Source organism: Ciconia boyciana, chromosome 10, assembly GCF_034638445.1.
Source record: "Ciconia boyciana chromosome 10, ASM3463844v1, whole genome shotgun sequence".
NCBI lineage: Eukaryota > Metazoa > Chordata > Aves > Ciconiiformes > Ciconiidae > Ciconia > Ciconia boyciana.
Genome location: NC_132943.1, coordinates 13,534,117 through 13,549,851, shown reverse-complemented (window position 1 = coordinate 13,549,851; position 15,735 = coordinate 13,534,117). Strand labels below are relative to the sequence as shown.

Below are 15,735 nucleotides of genomic sequence, written 5' to 3'. Positions count from 1 at the left end.
ATCAGTGGAGGTCCTTCCATTAATTTCATTTGGATTTGGATCGGGCTCTGTAGTTATACATTTAGTGATGGTATAATTTAAGACTAAATTGCTAAACATGTTGCAGAACATCCTGGGAAGTTTGGGGAACTTGTTTAGATGTCAGAGATACTTGAGACTCCTTCTGCTGTGTTGGAAGCTCATCTGGGGACACCAAGTGCATGCTGTCATTTAAATCACATCCCTGTTCAAATTCCTAATTTTTTTTCCTAATTCTTTTTTTTTTTTTTTCTTTAATTGGTATAAAGCTTTTGCCACAGCTCCTGGCTGGGAGAAAAGAAAGTCTGTTTCTGGGATACAGGCATGTATTTGCCATCCAGTAGCTGAAGACCTGCAGGGGATAAGAAGCCAGGAATGAACCTAACTTCTTACCTCTTTTTCTCCTTTTTGTGCTAAGCCACTGTACCACCAACAGTCCCCAGTCAGTGCCTTGCTTCATCTAACTGGTAACATCCCTAGTGCTGTTATCGAGGCACATTTCATTCCTTGCTTCCTTCCTGGCCAGGAGGAGAATGAGCGCTGAGGGAATGGCCTGGGTTGCCTCACACCTCAAGCATGAACATTACATGACGAAGCCTAGCCTGAGCCTCCTGCTGCGGCAGCTCCGGGCCAATTCTCTGAAGCAGCTGGGTATTTTGCCTTTCCTGCTCTTTTTGCAGTGGCCAACCTGTGAAATAGCTGCTTAATTCACATAAACATCTTTAAAACATGACATTAATCAAGTAGTTTAAAGAAACCCAGCCCAGTTCCATTATTTACTGATGTCCACAGCTGCCATTGTCTCACGTACTCAACTTTGTGCATAGCTTCGAAGGCAGTTAATTCCTTTTCCTAAGGCAAAGGAATCTTTTTTATACTAATAGCATGACACGCTTCCCCAGCATATGCCTATCCAAGCTAGTTGTTTGTCCTTGTTAGGCTTTAGGACATAATGTTAGCTTCTTGGTAAATCATCTCTTTTTCTTTTTTTTTTTTTTTTTTTGTCAGCACTTTCATATCCTTATATTCATTTCCAACGACTGTCATCAAGATTGTCTTAATTGAAAAAACATTCACTGTAACTTTAGCAGCTGTTCTACAGTATAAAATCATGGTAATTGTGTTCATTCAATGCAAGGTCTCTGTAATGGAAAGTAAATGGTCTCTGTTAATAGGTGGTATTCTCCCTGCTACAGTATCTTGTTGCCCATGAGCTGGAATATGAGATGTGCTGTTTAGTGTATGAAATAAAAGGCAAAAAACACTTTCGAACTCTTACTTGACTTCTTCCTTATAAGACTTCTTCCTATATAACTTATTTTTCTGAAACTGCATATCTGATCTTTGAGTTTCTGTCTAGTTGACCAATTGCATTTGTGACTTAATTGCCAAGTTAATGGAATAAGCTTATTTGTATAGCACTCAGGAAGACCCTGGATGATTTACAGAAACATGAAATAATTTTTTTTTTCCCATCACTACAGTATGTACCCATTAAGGGAGAACCCTGTAGGCTTTCAGAGGTGTACATCTCCTTCACTTTCAGAGTTGCTTTTTGAGATTTACCAGTTAAAGCTGTCATTTCCATTAGATCTTAGAATTTAAATTGGCATATACTGAACACTATATTCTGCCTGTCCTTTTGCCTTGACATTTCCTCTTATTACTTTCCAAATATGCGTGTACATATACATACACCTTGTTTTGTAAGTATTATCTGTGATCTCAGCAGAGGTTTTGTCATTGGTATTCAGCTGGCAGTTTTTGGCATGCATGCATGAGGCAGGTAATACTTTGGGGAAAACAAGAGGTAATGCTAAAGCTGCTTTGCTCACAGTAGTATGGAAGTGTGAGTTGTGTGCCAGTGGGTGTATTTGCTAAATTATGATTAAAGCAAGCTGTAGTGACGAGGAAATGTAAGGGTGTAGTTTCTAAAGTGCAGAGTTATTGTGCTTGCTTGCTTATGGTCTAGTCTTCTTAACACGTTTTAGTAGGTGATGAGCAATGATGTAATTCAACTAGCATATTTTAAACTATCACATTTATTTTGAAGGCTTCTGTTTGTTTTATGGAAACTTTTGCATCTACTGTATTGACTAAAATTTGAAGTCTTGATCTTTTAAATGGCTGTTAATCTTAGATGCATATTTTTGCCTTCACCTCAAGTGAATCTAAGGTTCTGGAAATTATAGGTCTAGAGATTGTCTCTGTTCAGAGGCACATGATTCCCCTTTCTTGGCTGTTGCTGTTTGTGGAAGAGGTTTCATTCTTCCTGTAGAGGTATTGCTTCTGGGTGCTCTCTATATGCAGCTCCACTTTTGATGGTGCTCGTTATGGCTTTCGGCAGCTTCATTACTATATTCACTGTTTGAGTTTCTAACGCAGAACTACTGCTGGCTATCACCTTCTTTTCTTTCAGGAAAGTTCTGAAAATTTGCTCAAGAAATTACGAGTAGTTATCTATAGATGCCTTTAATTGAGTGTAATGAGGGGCAGATGTTCATTTGTCTTGAGATATACTTCTATTTCATTTATGCATTGGTTTCTTAAGCCAACACAAAAATATCAAATAGCTGAATTCAATGCTCAGATTTGCTGGCTACACCTGATAGCAGCTAAGAGGCAGTTAGAGCAATATGCAGTCATGTTTGAGGTAAACAGGAATTCAAAGAGAGGCTCATGAAATTTTAAATACTGATGAGGACTTGCAGCAAAAATCTATGGATCCTGTAACTACAGAGTCAGTTGTTCAGTGTTAGCTAGAACAGCCTGTTAGGAAGAGCATCCTAATACTGGTTTGGTTTTTTCCTTCCTCTGTGAGAACTCTTGAACATACCTGGCATCCATTTTTTTTACTTTTATTCTGCAGTTTATAAGAAGAGAATTTGAGAGTTGAAAAAGTTATCATGGTTTATTTGGGGTTTTTTTCTTTCTTTTTTTCTTAACAACTCAGAACATTCTGGTATATTAAAAAGAAGCGGGGGCCAGCTGTCCCTCCTGAAGTCGTGCCATCTGTATCATCTTTCTGGCTGTCTCTTCTGTCCTCTTTTTCCTGTCCAGGCAAATCCTCTGTAGAGAAAGAAATATGTCTTTGTGCCTTGGAAGCAAACCGCATCAAATGGAGGATCTGATAGATAGGCCTTTCTGCTTCTTAATGCCTTTATCTCTTTTCCATGATTCTTCATATTTTAAGAAGCAGTGATTTTCTTTTATTTTTTTTTTAAACTGGAAGTTTTCTGCTTCCTAACAGTTTCTCAGTTGAAAGATTGAGCAAGGCTTAACAGAAGATGAAAAAGAGTTGTTTCAGTTCTCCCCTTTCCAAGACAGAAGAACGTAAATTAAACTGAAAATGCAGTTTCTATTTTATGTAAACATATATATCGGTATGAAAAAAAATTTTCTAAGGATTTTGTACCATACTGCAGTGAAAAGATGCTATAAATAATTTCCCTATGACTTGGTAACACTTTTGCATCTGAAAATTTTTTCTTTACGTTTTCTTGTCATTTTGGTGGAAACTTCAGAAAATATTCCAGACTTTTCTTGTTTTTCCAAGCCTTCTAGTCATTTCCTTGTACTTTTTACTTGATCGGTCACCTCAGGTTGTTGAGGCTGCAGGTCAGGAAATCTTCCACGTCCCAAGAAAGCACTTAGCAAAGACTTACTTACATTTATAAATAGGTACTAAATTCTTCTGAACTTTTCTTTTTTTCAGAAATAGATATAGTAGGTTTATTAAGAGATAATATAGACATATTAAACATCTCTATCAAGATATTAAGCACTGTAAAGTATTTAGCAGTGTCAGAAATTGTAGAACAAAATATCTGAGACTACTGAAGAAAAGTCTGTATTCTTCTGTTGATTCGTCCAAGAAAAATAGTATGTAGTACAGCGGTGAATAATCTGCATTATCAAATATGTCCCGTTCCTGCCAGGCGCTGCGTGCCCTTCATTTCCTTTTGAAGCCAGAAGGGATTCAACGTGTTGCAGCCCAGGCCGTGATGAATACTAATGTCTTGATATCTGGTAGATCATTAGTATTTATTTGTAAAATGGAAGCAAAATTAGTTTTGACCTTTAGAGCTAAGTCAAAAGGTTAATCCATGTCCATTTCCAATTTGGCACATTAATTGCTCCCTGTTCTAATTGTGTATAGGACAATAGTTTCTATTCATTTCAGAGGTAAATCAAACTGTAGGTGATGCTTTGTATTCATAATTTTGTTCTGTTTGTTTTACCTACAAGTGAATTCCAAATCACTGAATGTGTCTTCATGGGTTCTGTTTAAAAAAAAATAAACAAATCAGTATTTCTAATTTTTTATTTTCCAAATTAATGCATGCATTCTGCATAAAACTAGTGGGATGTGATATGCTTTATGATACAGAGGGTAAAAATAAGTTTATGCATTTTTCAGTTACTCAAGTGTTAGTATTCTTGGCAGCTCTGAATAGGAGGAAAAAATGCCAGCGTGAAATTAATAACTGTTTTTGTTTCTTTTATAGCTACACTGTACACATCCTGCATTTTGTTGGGTATATTCCTCAACAGCAGCGTACCAATATTCTTTGAGCTCTTTGTGGAGACAGTCTACCCTGTTCCAGAAGGAATTACCTGTGGAGTTGTCACCTTTTTGAGTAATGTCTTTATGGGAGTGCTTTTGTTTTTCCTCACATTTTACCATACAGGTAAGAAATATAAGCTACTTTGAAAATATAATTCACCATGAAGACGTACCCTTGTCAGTAAAGGACGGATTTGCACATACTATTTCTGTTAATAATCAAATGTTTGAATCCCCCTATGTAGCAGCAAGGGAGAAGAACTTTAATTGTTCTTTTCTGTATGCATGCTAATAAAAATGAAATGCTTTAGCGCAAGTTGTATATAGTCATATTCTACTTAGAATTAGCTGTAGCCAGAAACCATCAAGATACACACAGTCATCATATTTTTATAAAGGCCCGAGTAATGTGGCCATTAATCATGTTCGTATCTATGGGTGTTCAAAACCACAATAAAGCTAATCCAGTCTCGTGCTTCAGGGTATAATGTATTGCCCAGGAGGGGCAGAGCAGAAATGCCCCATTTAGGGTCAGCTCCGTTCAGTGTGCTGGCCATACCATTGCCGGGGAGAGAGCATCTCTTGACCAGTCTCAAAGACGAAGTACTCATTCCTTTAGATAACCTAGTGGCCTAATGAGGCAGAACAGTGTTGTGCTTGATCTTTTCATCAACTTCTTCAGACTTTCTCATCTCTCGAGTATTATTTGCTTCCTCATAATTTATAATCGTAACTTTCAACTTGCTATTCAGTAGACTATAATATATATTATTACTCTAAGCCATAAAATAAGAACCCTTCTTGCTTTAAAAGGGAAATTGTCTTTATTAATGGTTTTCAAAGATGCAGATTTTTGGTTTGTATTTTGTTGTGGTAAACCTTTGCTTCATGATGCAAGATTTGTAAAGCAATGTTTTGCTTTGGAAGCATTAGAAATTGCGAGCTTTTATATATTGTCACAGGTGCATGTACTTCTTCAGATGGTGTGTTTTATAACCAGGAGGAGACTGACAAATTTCAGAATGAATTGTGCTTGAAATTATGAAGATTACAGCCTGGGGCAAATTTTCAGCGTGGTTTGTGTGTCTTTCTGCCAGGGAATCACAAGGAGGTTAACAGCCCCATTCCAAATTGTGGTCTGTGAACACAAACTGAGAGAAATGATTTTTTTATTTTTTTTTCATGCTGACATTGAACTGCATCATTGTAACATCTGAATTCCATCCCTGCTAGACTCGGTTGGTGTGATATTTAGTCTTTACATTTTAAATAATGCTTTTATGATTAATATTAATTGGTGAGAACTCTGTTCACGTATACTATTATTTCCAACATTTACACCTGAGCTGAAAAGATTATACAGAATATTCTGAGAATTTTTTCAGCATTTTTCAGAGTAATGATCCAGTGTTCAGAATTACTTAATAATTGAGGATGGGAATACAGTGTCTCACTTCTGACTGAAGAATGATGATGAAGTGAACTCCTTCCCTCATAAATAGGGTATTTGTGGTCATTTTTTTGTCTCTAGTATTTCTTTCCCTAGCAGGTATTGGTAAATGCGGGTAAGGATAAAGGTGAAATTAGTATATCCATACACTTGGAATATTTTCCCTATTTCTTCAAAGGAAAAAAAAAATTAAAAAGTAATTTGTGCATTTTCCATGATGCAGTATCACAAATGATCGAAAGTACAAGAGCACGTGTGGCCCCTGGGGGGGATCAATGCCAGTGGGTGCTATTGGCTCCTTTGATAAAAAAATCCTTGAGAAGGTAGATAATGATCTTAAACATTTGTCTTTCATTTGATTCAAATACATCCTCTAATGGCATTTAAGAGGCTTACAGATAAACCAGAACTCGGTCAAATTCATCTTGTTCCCTCTTGTTCCCTTGTCTTGCTTTTTAGGCCAAAAAATCTTCAGTAGTTTTAATTTGGATTTCCCTCTTTTTCTCCTCATACTCTGATATTGCAAAGGCTGTGAAAGAGCCAAGCCCTGGAAGCTTTCCAGAGCACTGAAGATTGTGGTCCAGCTAGCACGGAGGAGATGTAAACCTTTCGAACGCTCAGCCTCCCTGCTAGTGCTGTGCCCCGAGAGCCAGAGCCGCAGCCTCTGGATTCAGTTTCCTTCGCCTTTTCTGCAGGGACTTCCAAGGGAAAAACAGAAGCAAATCGACCTTTAGCTTCGCGCAATCGATGTGTTAGCATGCATCGCCAGTGCTGTCACAAGCTCTGGATTACAAAAGACATGAAGGATTCACAAGTTAAATTTGGTCTTTTAGGATATTTGGGTTAAAGTCTGTTTAATCCAGTTAAGCAAGAGTATTATAAGGAAAATAATAGCAAAGCATTTGCCTGTTGACTTCTGGCATCACATAACATGGTCTTCTCCAAGCCTAGGAAAATTTTACTAAGGTTTTAATAAGATTACTGCCTAAAAAAATCTGTAAGGGTTTTTGGTGGATGAGGAAAGGTGTTGTTGAAAGTTACTGGTTCTGGAAGGTAGATTTTTTAGGCTTTCTGACTTTTGTCCTTTGCATTGTGTAATATAAATTGTGCTTTTTCTTTTAGCAATATAAATTGCAGGTCTAAGAAAGTAGCAGTGCTGAAGTCTTGATTTTAATTAACTCAGACCTTGAGAGAGAATTTAGATTCTGTAAAAATAAATAAATAATAATAATAATAATAAAGGAAACTTTAAAAAAAAACAAAATAAAACACCATCTCCAGTAAAATTAATGTTTCTTCAGTAAACTGACAGATACTAAAAAAAAGGAAATTGTGGTGCACTTGCTTAAAAAAAACCTGAATAAAACTGCTAATTAGTAGTCAAATATCAGATGATGGGTTTTCTTGAATGTGGAACACAGGCTTTTAAGAGCAGTACATTATGTCTAACAGCTAAAAAGAGGCTCCTGAGGAGCTGTTTGTGCAACTAGTTTTAAATTGAATTGATCGTACTACTCACAAGTGTTATCTGAGGAATTGGTTTTCCCTCCTTATACCGTGTAGCAGGTTTGATTCAAAATCAAATCCTGCTGCTTCTTATGCTTTTAATTTGTTTTAGTTTTCAATCCATAGAAATCAAAGAACTAATGAGTAGAGTCTTCAGAAGAGGTTTATTCTCCATTAGCAATGATAGATTTTATTTTTTTTTCCCCATTCTCTCCATTGACAGGTTGAATAAGGAGGATTAACATTAGCTGGAGGCATTGGTTATATATATATATATAACTTTATATATACATAAGGCGTCCGTGGAGAAGTCTCGTAGACCATGTTAATCATCTATCGATCAAGAGCTGTCAGGATTTTGTTCAGAACACAGCAATTTCCTTCAAACCTGCCATCAATCAAAGTTTTGGTCGCTTTAAACACAGAACATGTTTGACAACTCTGAGGTTGGGTCTGTTTTCTGCTTTACAGAGTTTTCCTGGTTCAACTGGTGCCTGCCAGGATCGTGTCTGCTCAGCCTGCTCCTCATCCTGTGCTTCCGTGAGTCCTACGACAGACTCTATCTCGACGTCGTCGTCTCTGTGTGATAACACCGGACTGGTGAGGGGTTGGAAGAGACTGGAAGTCAGCTTTGCAGTCTGCACATCTGCCTGGATTTGCACGGCTGAACAGCAGAAAAACAAAGAAATTACAAGACTTAATTGTGGCTTTATTAGAGAGGGTGAGGGACAGGCTGTTCTTACATTCAAGACCACCTTGATTTGTGATAAACGTGGAACTCGAGTGGTGATAGTGATGCCGAAATGCACAAAGAGAATATATCTGATGTACAGGTCCCAGTGTCAGAGCTGGGGCTCTCTATTTAAAAGGCTGTTGATGTAGCAGTGAGGTGTACAGCTGTGTGTGTGTGTGTGCGTGCGTGTGCGTGTGCCGCCTCACGGTTGTACGCACCGGGGTACCAGTAATCTTCGGAGTCTTCTATCAGAATAGAAATAGTGAATAATCTTAACAAAAGGGAAAAAAAAGATAAAAGGAAAAAAAAATCTTTTTTTTTAAAGATCTCTCTTTTAAATCACTAGTCACTTATATAATGAATGTTCATTAAACAGTTAAGCTAAAACGATTTGGTGCTTGTACACTACATTTACATTCTAATAAAGTGATTTCTGATATAAGACACTGGTACCAGGGTTTTTAGCCATACTAAATATCCCAAACAATCCTTGCAGTGTTGTTAGAGGTGTTTGTTACCACCCTGGAGCACATGTAAAGATAGCTTTAGCTGCCACTGAACCCAACTTGCACCCGCAGTCGCCTCTGAAATACCACCATGGTTCTGTATCTCCTGAACTTGGAGCATCTGTGGTATCTCAGAAGTTTACTGGAGAGTCACTCTTGGTAAATGTTGCTGTTTTAAAGGCCACCACTGTGTCACCTTTTCATCCCCCGTCTCCAGTACTGCCTTTTTTACTGTGAAGACCTGTTAATGCCACTGAATACTGTGGGTGTGGATGTCCGAGTCCCACTAGTTCTCTTCTGATACTCTAAGGTGTGCGTGGTTTTTAGGATTAGTTTATGATTGAGGGTGCCTAAACGATATTGTTTGTTAACCCAAGTCTTTAAAATCACTGTTTCCTAAAAAAAATCTTTCTAGTTGGTTAGGTGCCCTGATGGCAAAATGACAATGAGTTTGACAATGAGAAATAACTCATGAGTTTTGGCATAATATGGGAAATATAATGCCAGCTCTTTTTATCAGTACTAATCTGTGGTCGTTCTGGCCCTTACTTGAACATAAATATTAAAGACACTTTGAATAGTTTTTTAAGTCAATTTTAAACCTGCTAATAATTTCTTAATTATATTCTTAGATTTCAGTTCAGCATCATTTACAGTATTTCCATGTGTGTGTTCTGTGTTTTTTGTTAGGGGTGTGTGTTTGTGTGTGTGTGTGTGTGCGTGCGTATTTATATCTATGTATACACAAATAAAACTTATATATATATATCTTTTATATATAAGTAATATAAGGGTATGTGTTTACGTAGGTTTATTTTAAGTAATCATGTCTCTGGATGGTGGCATGCCACTGTTTGTAACTAAACCAGTCACTGCCGTGAATGGCAACGCATACATACGCTGTCTGCGACATGAATTTTTTTCAGGGGGTGAATGATTTCCTACCGTAGCAATTTTATCGCAGGGGGTGCGTGCACGTGTTGGAGGAGGCTGGCGTGCAGGGTTCTGCGTCCATAGAAGCCTGAATCAAACGCCCTTGCTCCGTGCGGGGCTCTCCTCTGCCACCCTGGGGTGACACCAACACTGGAAACTCACTCGAACAAACCCTGAACTGAGCGCTGCCTTACGGACACGGATCCGTTCCTTCTGTCTGCTCTCCTTTTGCAGAGAGAATATGCCACTAATACATTCAACTCAGGAGCGTATCTGTGCAGTAAAATAAAACAAGCTGTTCCCTGCTTTTATGTTTTCAGAGCAATGGGTGTATTTACTGTGGTAACAGAAAATTGACTTAGCTCATTGCCTATATCAGCTACTAAATGATCTTTTCTGTTTTGAAGCAGGCTCTTTGTAGAAATGGAGCTAACCTACACTGGGATAACTAAATCAATCTAACCAGCGCGTTCAGAACCGCTGGCATCATCCTCTTACCATTTTTCAGATGAATGGTATTAACTGTCCAACTTCTTTTTACTATGTTTTAGTGCCTGGAATAGTTTCAGTATCCAGTAGCTGCTGCTACCTATTGTCTTCTGAAACCAAGGATCGCTTGCCAAGAGTCTGATAGGAGTTCCATTGTCATGGCAGAACTGCAAGCTCGGATGGCTCTTCGGAGCTCTTCTTCTGCAATTTACTGTAGCTATATTAAGATTAAAATTGCACAGCTCAGTCACTGTCCCGAGTGACAGAGATTTCTAATCCTTTCACTGTCCTGACTATTTTAACATGGAGAAGCACTTCAGGCAGTATTCAGACTATAACCTATTCTGCCTCTGTTCCAGAAAGCATCGAACGATTCAGAATATTTGTCGGTGCTGCCAGATGCAGACTCCCCATACAGTCAGGGGAGAAGAGTGAACATCTTGATTTAAACCCCGCTGATTGTTTTTCTGAGTTGGTGTGAATTGCTCACTGCTCTCCTGAACTTTGATGCTTTGGTAGAAGTTTCTGTGTCTGTCTTGGGTACTGTAGTGTGTGGTCTTAATTACAGCCCTCGATGCCTCTGCACCAAAATAGAGACATTATCCAGAGCTGAGCAGCACGGCAGGGCTCTGCTGGAGACCTGCGCTGGGGCTGCAGGCACCATTCTGCAGTTGGGGCTCAACCAGAGTTCCCAGCAAGTCTGATGGAAATCTGCCTCAGTGAAAACCAAAGGATCGCTCCCAAATTACTTGAAGTTGTGCAGGATGCTGCTGCATTCCACACACACAATGCTCAGGCTTCAGGATTTTATTAGATTAGCAAGTCTGGCTTGGGACAGAGGTGGGGGTTGCAAATGTGCTTGCTGAGACCTCTGAAAAATATTTTGTCCTCGTCTGTGCCCAGCAGCAGCATCTTCTCTGGAGGAGCAGTCCATTTCATGCCAGTAACCCAACTCAACTTCTGGGAATATTTTTTGGATAGGGGTTATCACTAGGTCCGCCTTTGGCTTTAGCAAGGGTCCAAGCTGTCAGGATAACCACACTTTATTGGAAGTTAGAGTTTGAGACTGCAGAGAGCGCCCTAAGCAATGCTGATACAATTAGCAGTAGCCCACAACAGGCTCAAACCAGTTGATATTTCTCTTATTAATTAGTGAAAGTTCTAAGTCTCTCAATAACTTTTGAGTCAATAACAACAGGGGGGTTTATTTAAATAAGGCATTACCTTGCACTGCCGCAGAGGAGCTGATGTTGGCTGCTGCTTGGCCTGACTTGCCAGCAGAGGAAGGTGCCCTGGGAAGTGACAATATTTGCTTCTCTTTGTGGCCCGTAAGTTCACGGCCCTGAAGAACATTTTTTCCCAGCATTGCAGAGCCCCCTAACATACAAATAATTGTGCTAAGTTTTATATTGAAAATGCTAGGAGGGACGCCCTGTAGTGACCCCTCTCTCTTAATAGTTCCTCATTTTAAGCATGGGCTGCTCCTCAGGTTTCTGCTTGGCTCGGTAACAACTCTCAGTTCAGCTTCCAGTGCTGCTGGCTTTTCTTCTTGCGAGCTGTGGAGCTGTGCTAGCTTTCATGCTGCTAATGAGGAAGCTCAGGGTTAATAGATGTAGGCTCCACTTGCGGCACTGTTTACTGTCTCTTGTCGCTGCTGTTACCCAGTAATTTCCTTTTGATTCCTTCGCCTTCCCGCGTGGCTGCCCGCTCCCCTGAGCCGGAGTCCGTGCAGGAGGTATGGAGAAGAGCTTCCCCGTTCCCAAGCCAATTTTAGAGGGATGGGGTGGCCGACCATCTACTTAATATGCATTAAAATAGTGGTTTTTTAGGAAATAGGGCAAGCTGGAACAAAGTGCAGACCCAAAGGATTTTGTACGTATGTGAGCAGATAGTCTGTTATGAGCAGACTATAATTTGCCTGAAACTTATAATTTTAGCTCCCACACCTCAAGAGGCCAAGCTGATAGGCACCATGCATGTTATGTATTCAGGTTCACAGCATCAGGGAGTTATTCCCAGCCATGACAGAGCTGAAATGAATGGGAGTGGGATTACTTTAATCTTGGAGTGGGTTGGAAAACCCCAGGCTGCGTCAGTGTTTGCAGTGGTAACTTGGGGGAGCACCAGGCTGATGGATCGAGTAAGGGGAGGGGGGTTTCCAGAGGGCATTTCAACACTGAAATACTGCGTTGAGTTCATCAAATCCATATAAAATGTGAAGGTTTGTGATGACAGGGATGTTAATGCCTGGCTTGTTCTACAGTAAACTTAGCAAGTGACTCCGTAGCCTTACACTGCAATATAAACAAGCTGAATTGATTGATATGCTTATATTGGCTGTTACTAGGAAGGGAAGTGCTATTTAATTGTGAGGATTGACTGAAATATGAATGGGAATTATACAGTTTGCACAGTGGATATAACTGTCCTGTAATGCCATGACAGCAGGGGTTTCATTTTTCATCGTCATTTCTTCTGTTGGGTCACTTGCAAATATTAATAATTATCTGTGACAAAGGTGGTTTTATGTTTCATTAGTTTTGGGGGGTTTTCTTTTAGATTAAGTCTGGATCACTGTAATAATTTGGCAAGACAACTGCTGCACTGGTATGAAAGCATGCATTAGTATTTGGTATCTATTTGGTATTTGATGTTGGTGCTGCTATTCTCGGTGTTGTGCAAGTGCCAGGCTTGGGGAGCGGGGATGAGGGGTGTGTGAGGAGGCAGCGGATGCACAGTCGCACAAGGCTGGCCCTGCCAAAATGAACAAGAACTTCATCATCATCTTCCGTGGGTCCGGGTTGTGGGTCCCAGTGTCGGGCTGGGAGGAGGAAGGGAGCACGTGTAGGGGGGAAAAGCCTCGTCGTGGTTGCTGCCTCCCTTCCGACGGAGAGACAGCCTCCAGGCTTACTGCTTTTTCTGTGAGAGATCACAAGTATCAACGCAGGCTTCATTCGTTTCCCCGCAGCCATTACTGCTGCGAGGTGGGTTGTGGGTGGCACAGGAGTGTCATGTCAGACGGCAGAGGAGAATTGCCACAGAGCAGGCGGCAGCCCCAGTAAAGTCAGAAGATGATGTCAATCTGCTTATAATTTTTGCAGTTTGTGTTTCAAGACAGATGAAACTAATAAGTAGAGGAAGAAATGTAACTCTGTCCAAAGTTTTGACAAGAAAAAGCAAGTATTTGCACAGATGTGCTGGCTCCTGCCTTTTACTTGGGATCGCAACGTGTTTGGAGCAATTGGTGCCCGCCCGGAGCGTGGGCCCGCTCCCGCAGCCCTGGCTCTCCTCCTGCCGCTGCTCAACGCCCAGCAGCGCTGCAGGAAGCTTCGTGCCGGGCTGGGGGAGCAGCGATCGGTGCAGAGGGGGAGAAGGGAAGTGCTGCAGCCGGGACGCCCAGAAGTTGCGCCATTGGTGGGCGCCTGGGTTATTTGCACAGGAGAGATGTCTTCTGCAGCCTGATTTTAGCAGAGTCTCATTTTTTACTTCCTCAAGGCTGAGATTCTGACCTTCGTTTTATGTTTGTGACATGGCTTGTGCCGCAGGAACAGCTATGGCTGTGGCACACGGCGCAGAGGCGCTGGTTTTCCAAGGTGCGGCACAGAAGGCAGGTGGGACTTGGTCTCTGCAATAACAGCTTTTCCTTCCACGGTCTCTCTCCCCAGTAGCTTCCCCTGTGCGATTTCTCCGCTTGTTAGGTCTGGACAGACTCATTGTGCTCACTTTGTATCGCTGCATGAAGAAAATACCATGAGCAAATCCTTTTTTTCTTTACGGGGAGCTTTTCCCTTTAGGCTCAGGCCACTTCCCCAACCTTAGTCCGTCTGTTTGTAAAAGCCAAAAAAGGCCCAAGCCCCATGTTTTCCTTTGCAGAGGGGATGTGCAGGCTTGTGTGACGCTGGGACGGGTAGCGAGAGCCTGGGCGCTGCCCTCGCTCCGTTACAGAGCTGCTCGGGGGCTTGGGGAAGGGGTGCTCATGCGTGGGGTGCCTCGCTCTCCCCACCTGTGAAAGGGGAGGGGGACATCCCATGTTCGTCCCCAGGCAGGGACACGCTGCGGTCGGGGCTGGGAGGGGCTTTGGGGTCCTGTGAGGGACGGGGGCTGGAGCAGGGCCTGGGAAATGCCGTTTAATGGGCTGCGTGCCCTCAGCCTTGAGACTTCTGTGGGGAACGCAGACCCTGGTTTTCTGTGCCTGGCCAGCGTAATCTGTGAGGCATAGGCAGTATGTACTGTATAGATAGAAAACCCCTCTGGCAGGACAGGTTACATTAACAAACTGGTGGGAAGTGGTTATGGCTAGGGAAGGGATGCTCAGAGAGCCGGTCTGCCCTGGGCGGTCGGGGGGTGCAGTGCCCCCGGGCTCTCTCCAGCTCTCTCTGGACGCCCTGGATGTGCGATCGAAGCCACGATGCGAAAACAGAGTTGGCTCCCTCGCCCTGGCCCCTGCCTGCACCTCTCCTGCCTGCACCTCTCCTGCGTGCCCCAATCCTTCTGCTCCCACCCATCGCCTGGGCCGAGCAAGCCCGGCAGAGCCGCGGGGCATCCCCACGGGCAGGCGGCCGCCAGCTGCTGCTCCCCCCCAGGAGAATTATGTATTTTCCAGATATATTTATTTTCTCTGCCTATGATATTTACTAGATTAAAATCTCTTTTTCCCCTACCAAGTTTAACGTCTTCTGCTGTGCATTTTAGAAACAAGTACTTGATAAGGTGGAAAAAAACAGCTTCTAATTATGTGACGCACCTAATGGTTGGGGTTTTTGAACTGCACGAACATACAGAGAAAGAGGAGGGGTTTATGTGTTGGAGAGCATCTTTGTAAATTATCCTCGACCTGTAAGACTGTTCAATTTTACTGGAGTTTGTATGCATTTTACTTTTGTAATTTTTTAAATGATTTGATAGAATTTTATTTTAGGGCAAATTCTACTTTTTGTATGCAATATTCTGATGTGATGTATTTTTGTTTTTAAGAAAATAATGTTGAAACCACTATACACCTGTCAACGTAACACATCCACTGTATCATTTCTTTTTAAAACTGGAATCTGACCATGAAGTGCGTGTTATTTTACGTACTGGTTGTTGCACATTAAAGAAGTTACTCAGATGTGCTGCCATCACTGTTCATTAATTCCAAAAAAAAACAGGGGAATATTTTATTTCTGCTATCATATCGCTGAAAAACACTGCAGATAGGGCTACAAAATGGGGGTTGCTTAGTCTAAATGAATGTAGCCTCATGCAAAGCCCAACCCAGCCAACAGAAAAATTTCCCTTGCTTTCAGTGGGGTTTGAGGATGGGGGTCTGGCACTGCTGTTGGACTGAGGGTCCCCGCAGACCGAGGGACCCAGGGGGTGGGCTGGGACAGAGGGGCCCCCAGCAAGCGGGGGACCGAGGGAGGGAAGGCGCTGGTGGCAGTGGCAGCTCCCGCTGCCCCACAACACCGTCCCGACTCTGATCTGACATCCCACCTCATCTGGGCTCATGGCTCAGGATGCTGCAAGCCGGTTGATTTTGCTGGTTCCTATC

General features: G+C 41.7%; 1 protein-coding gene across 1 annotated transcript in view; it reads left to right on the top strand.

Moving 5' to 3' along the window:
• SLC49A4 (solute carrier family 49 member 4) overlaps window positions 1–15,297 on the top strand; it is a 76,001-nt gene extending 60,704 nt beyond the window's left edge. The window contains exons 8-9 of the mRNA XM_072874022.1: window positions 4,527–4,709; window positions 8,013–15,297. Of these exons, the coding sequence (XP_072730123.1) occupies window positions 4,527–4,709; window positions 8,013–8,128 (299 nt within the window). The 3' untranslated portion in view covers window positions 8,129–15,297. The remainder of the gene's footprint in view (window positions 1–4,526; window positions 4,710–8,012) is intronic.
• The last annotated feature ends 438 nt before the right edge of the window (window positions 15,298–15,735 follow it).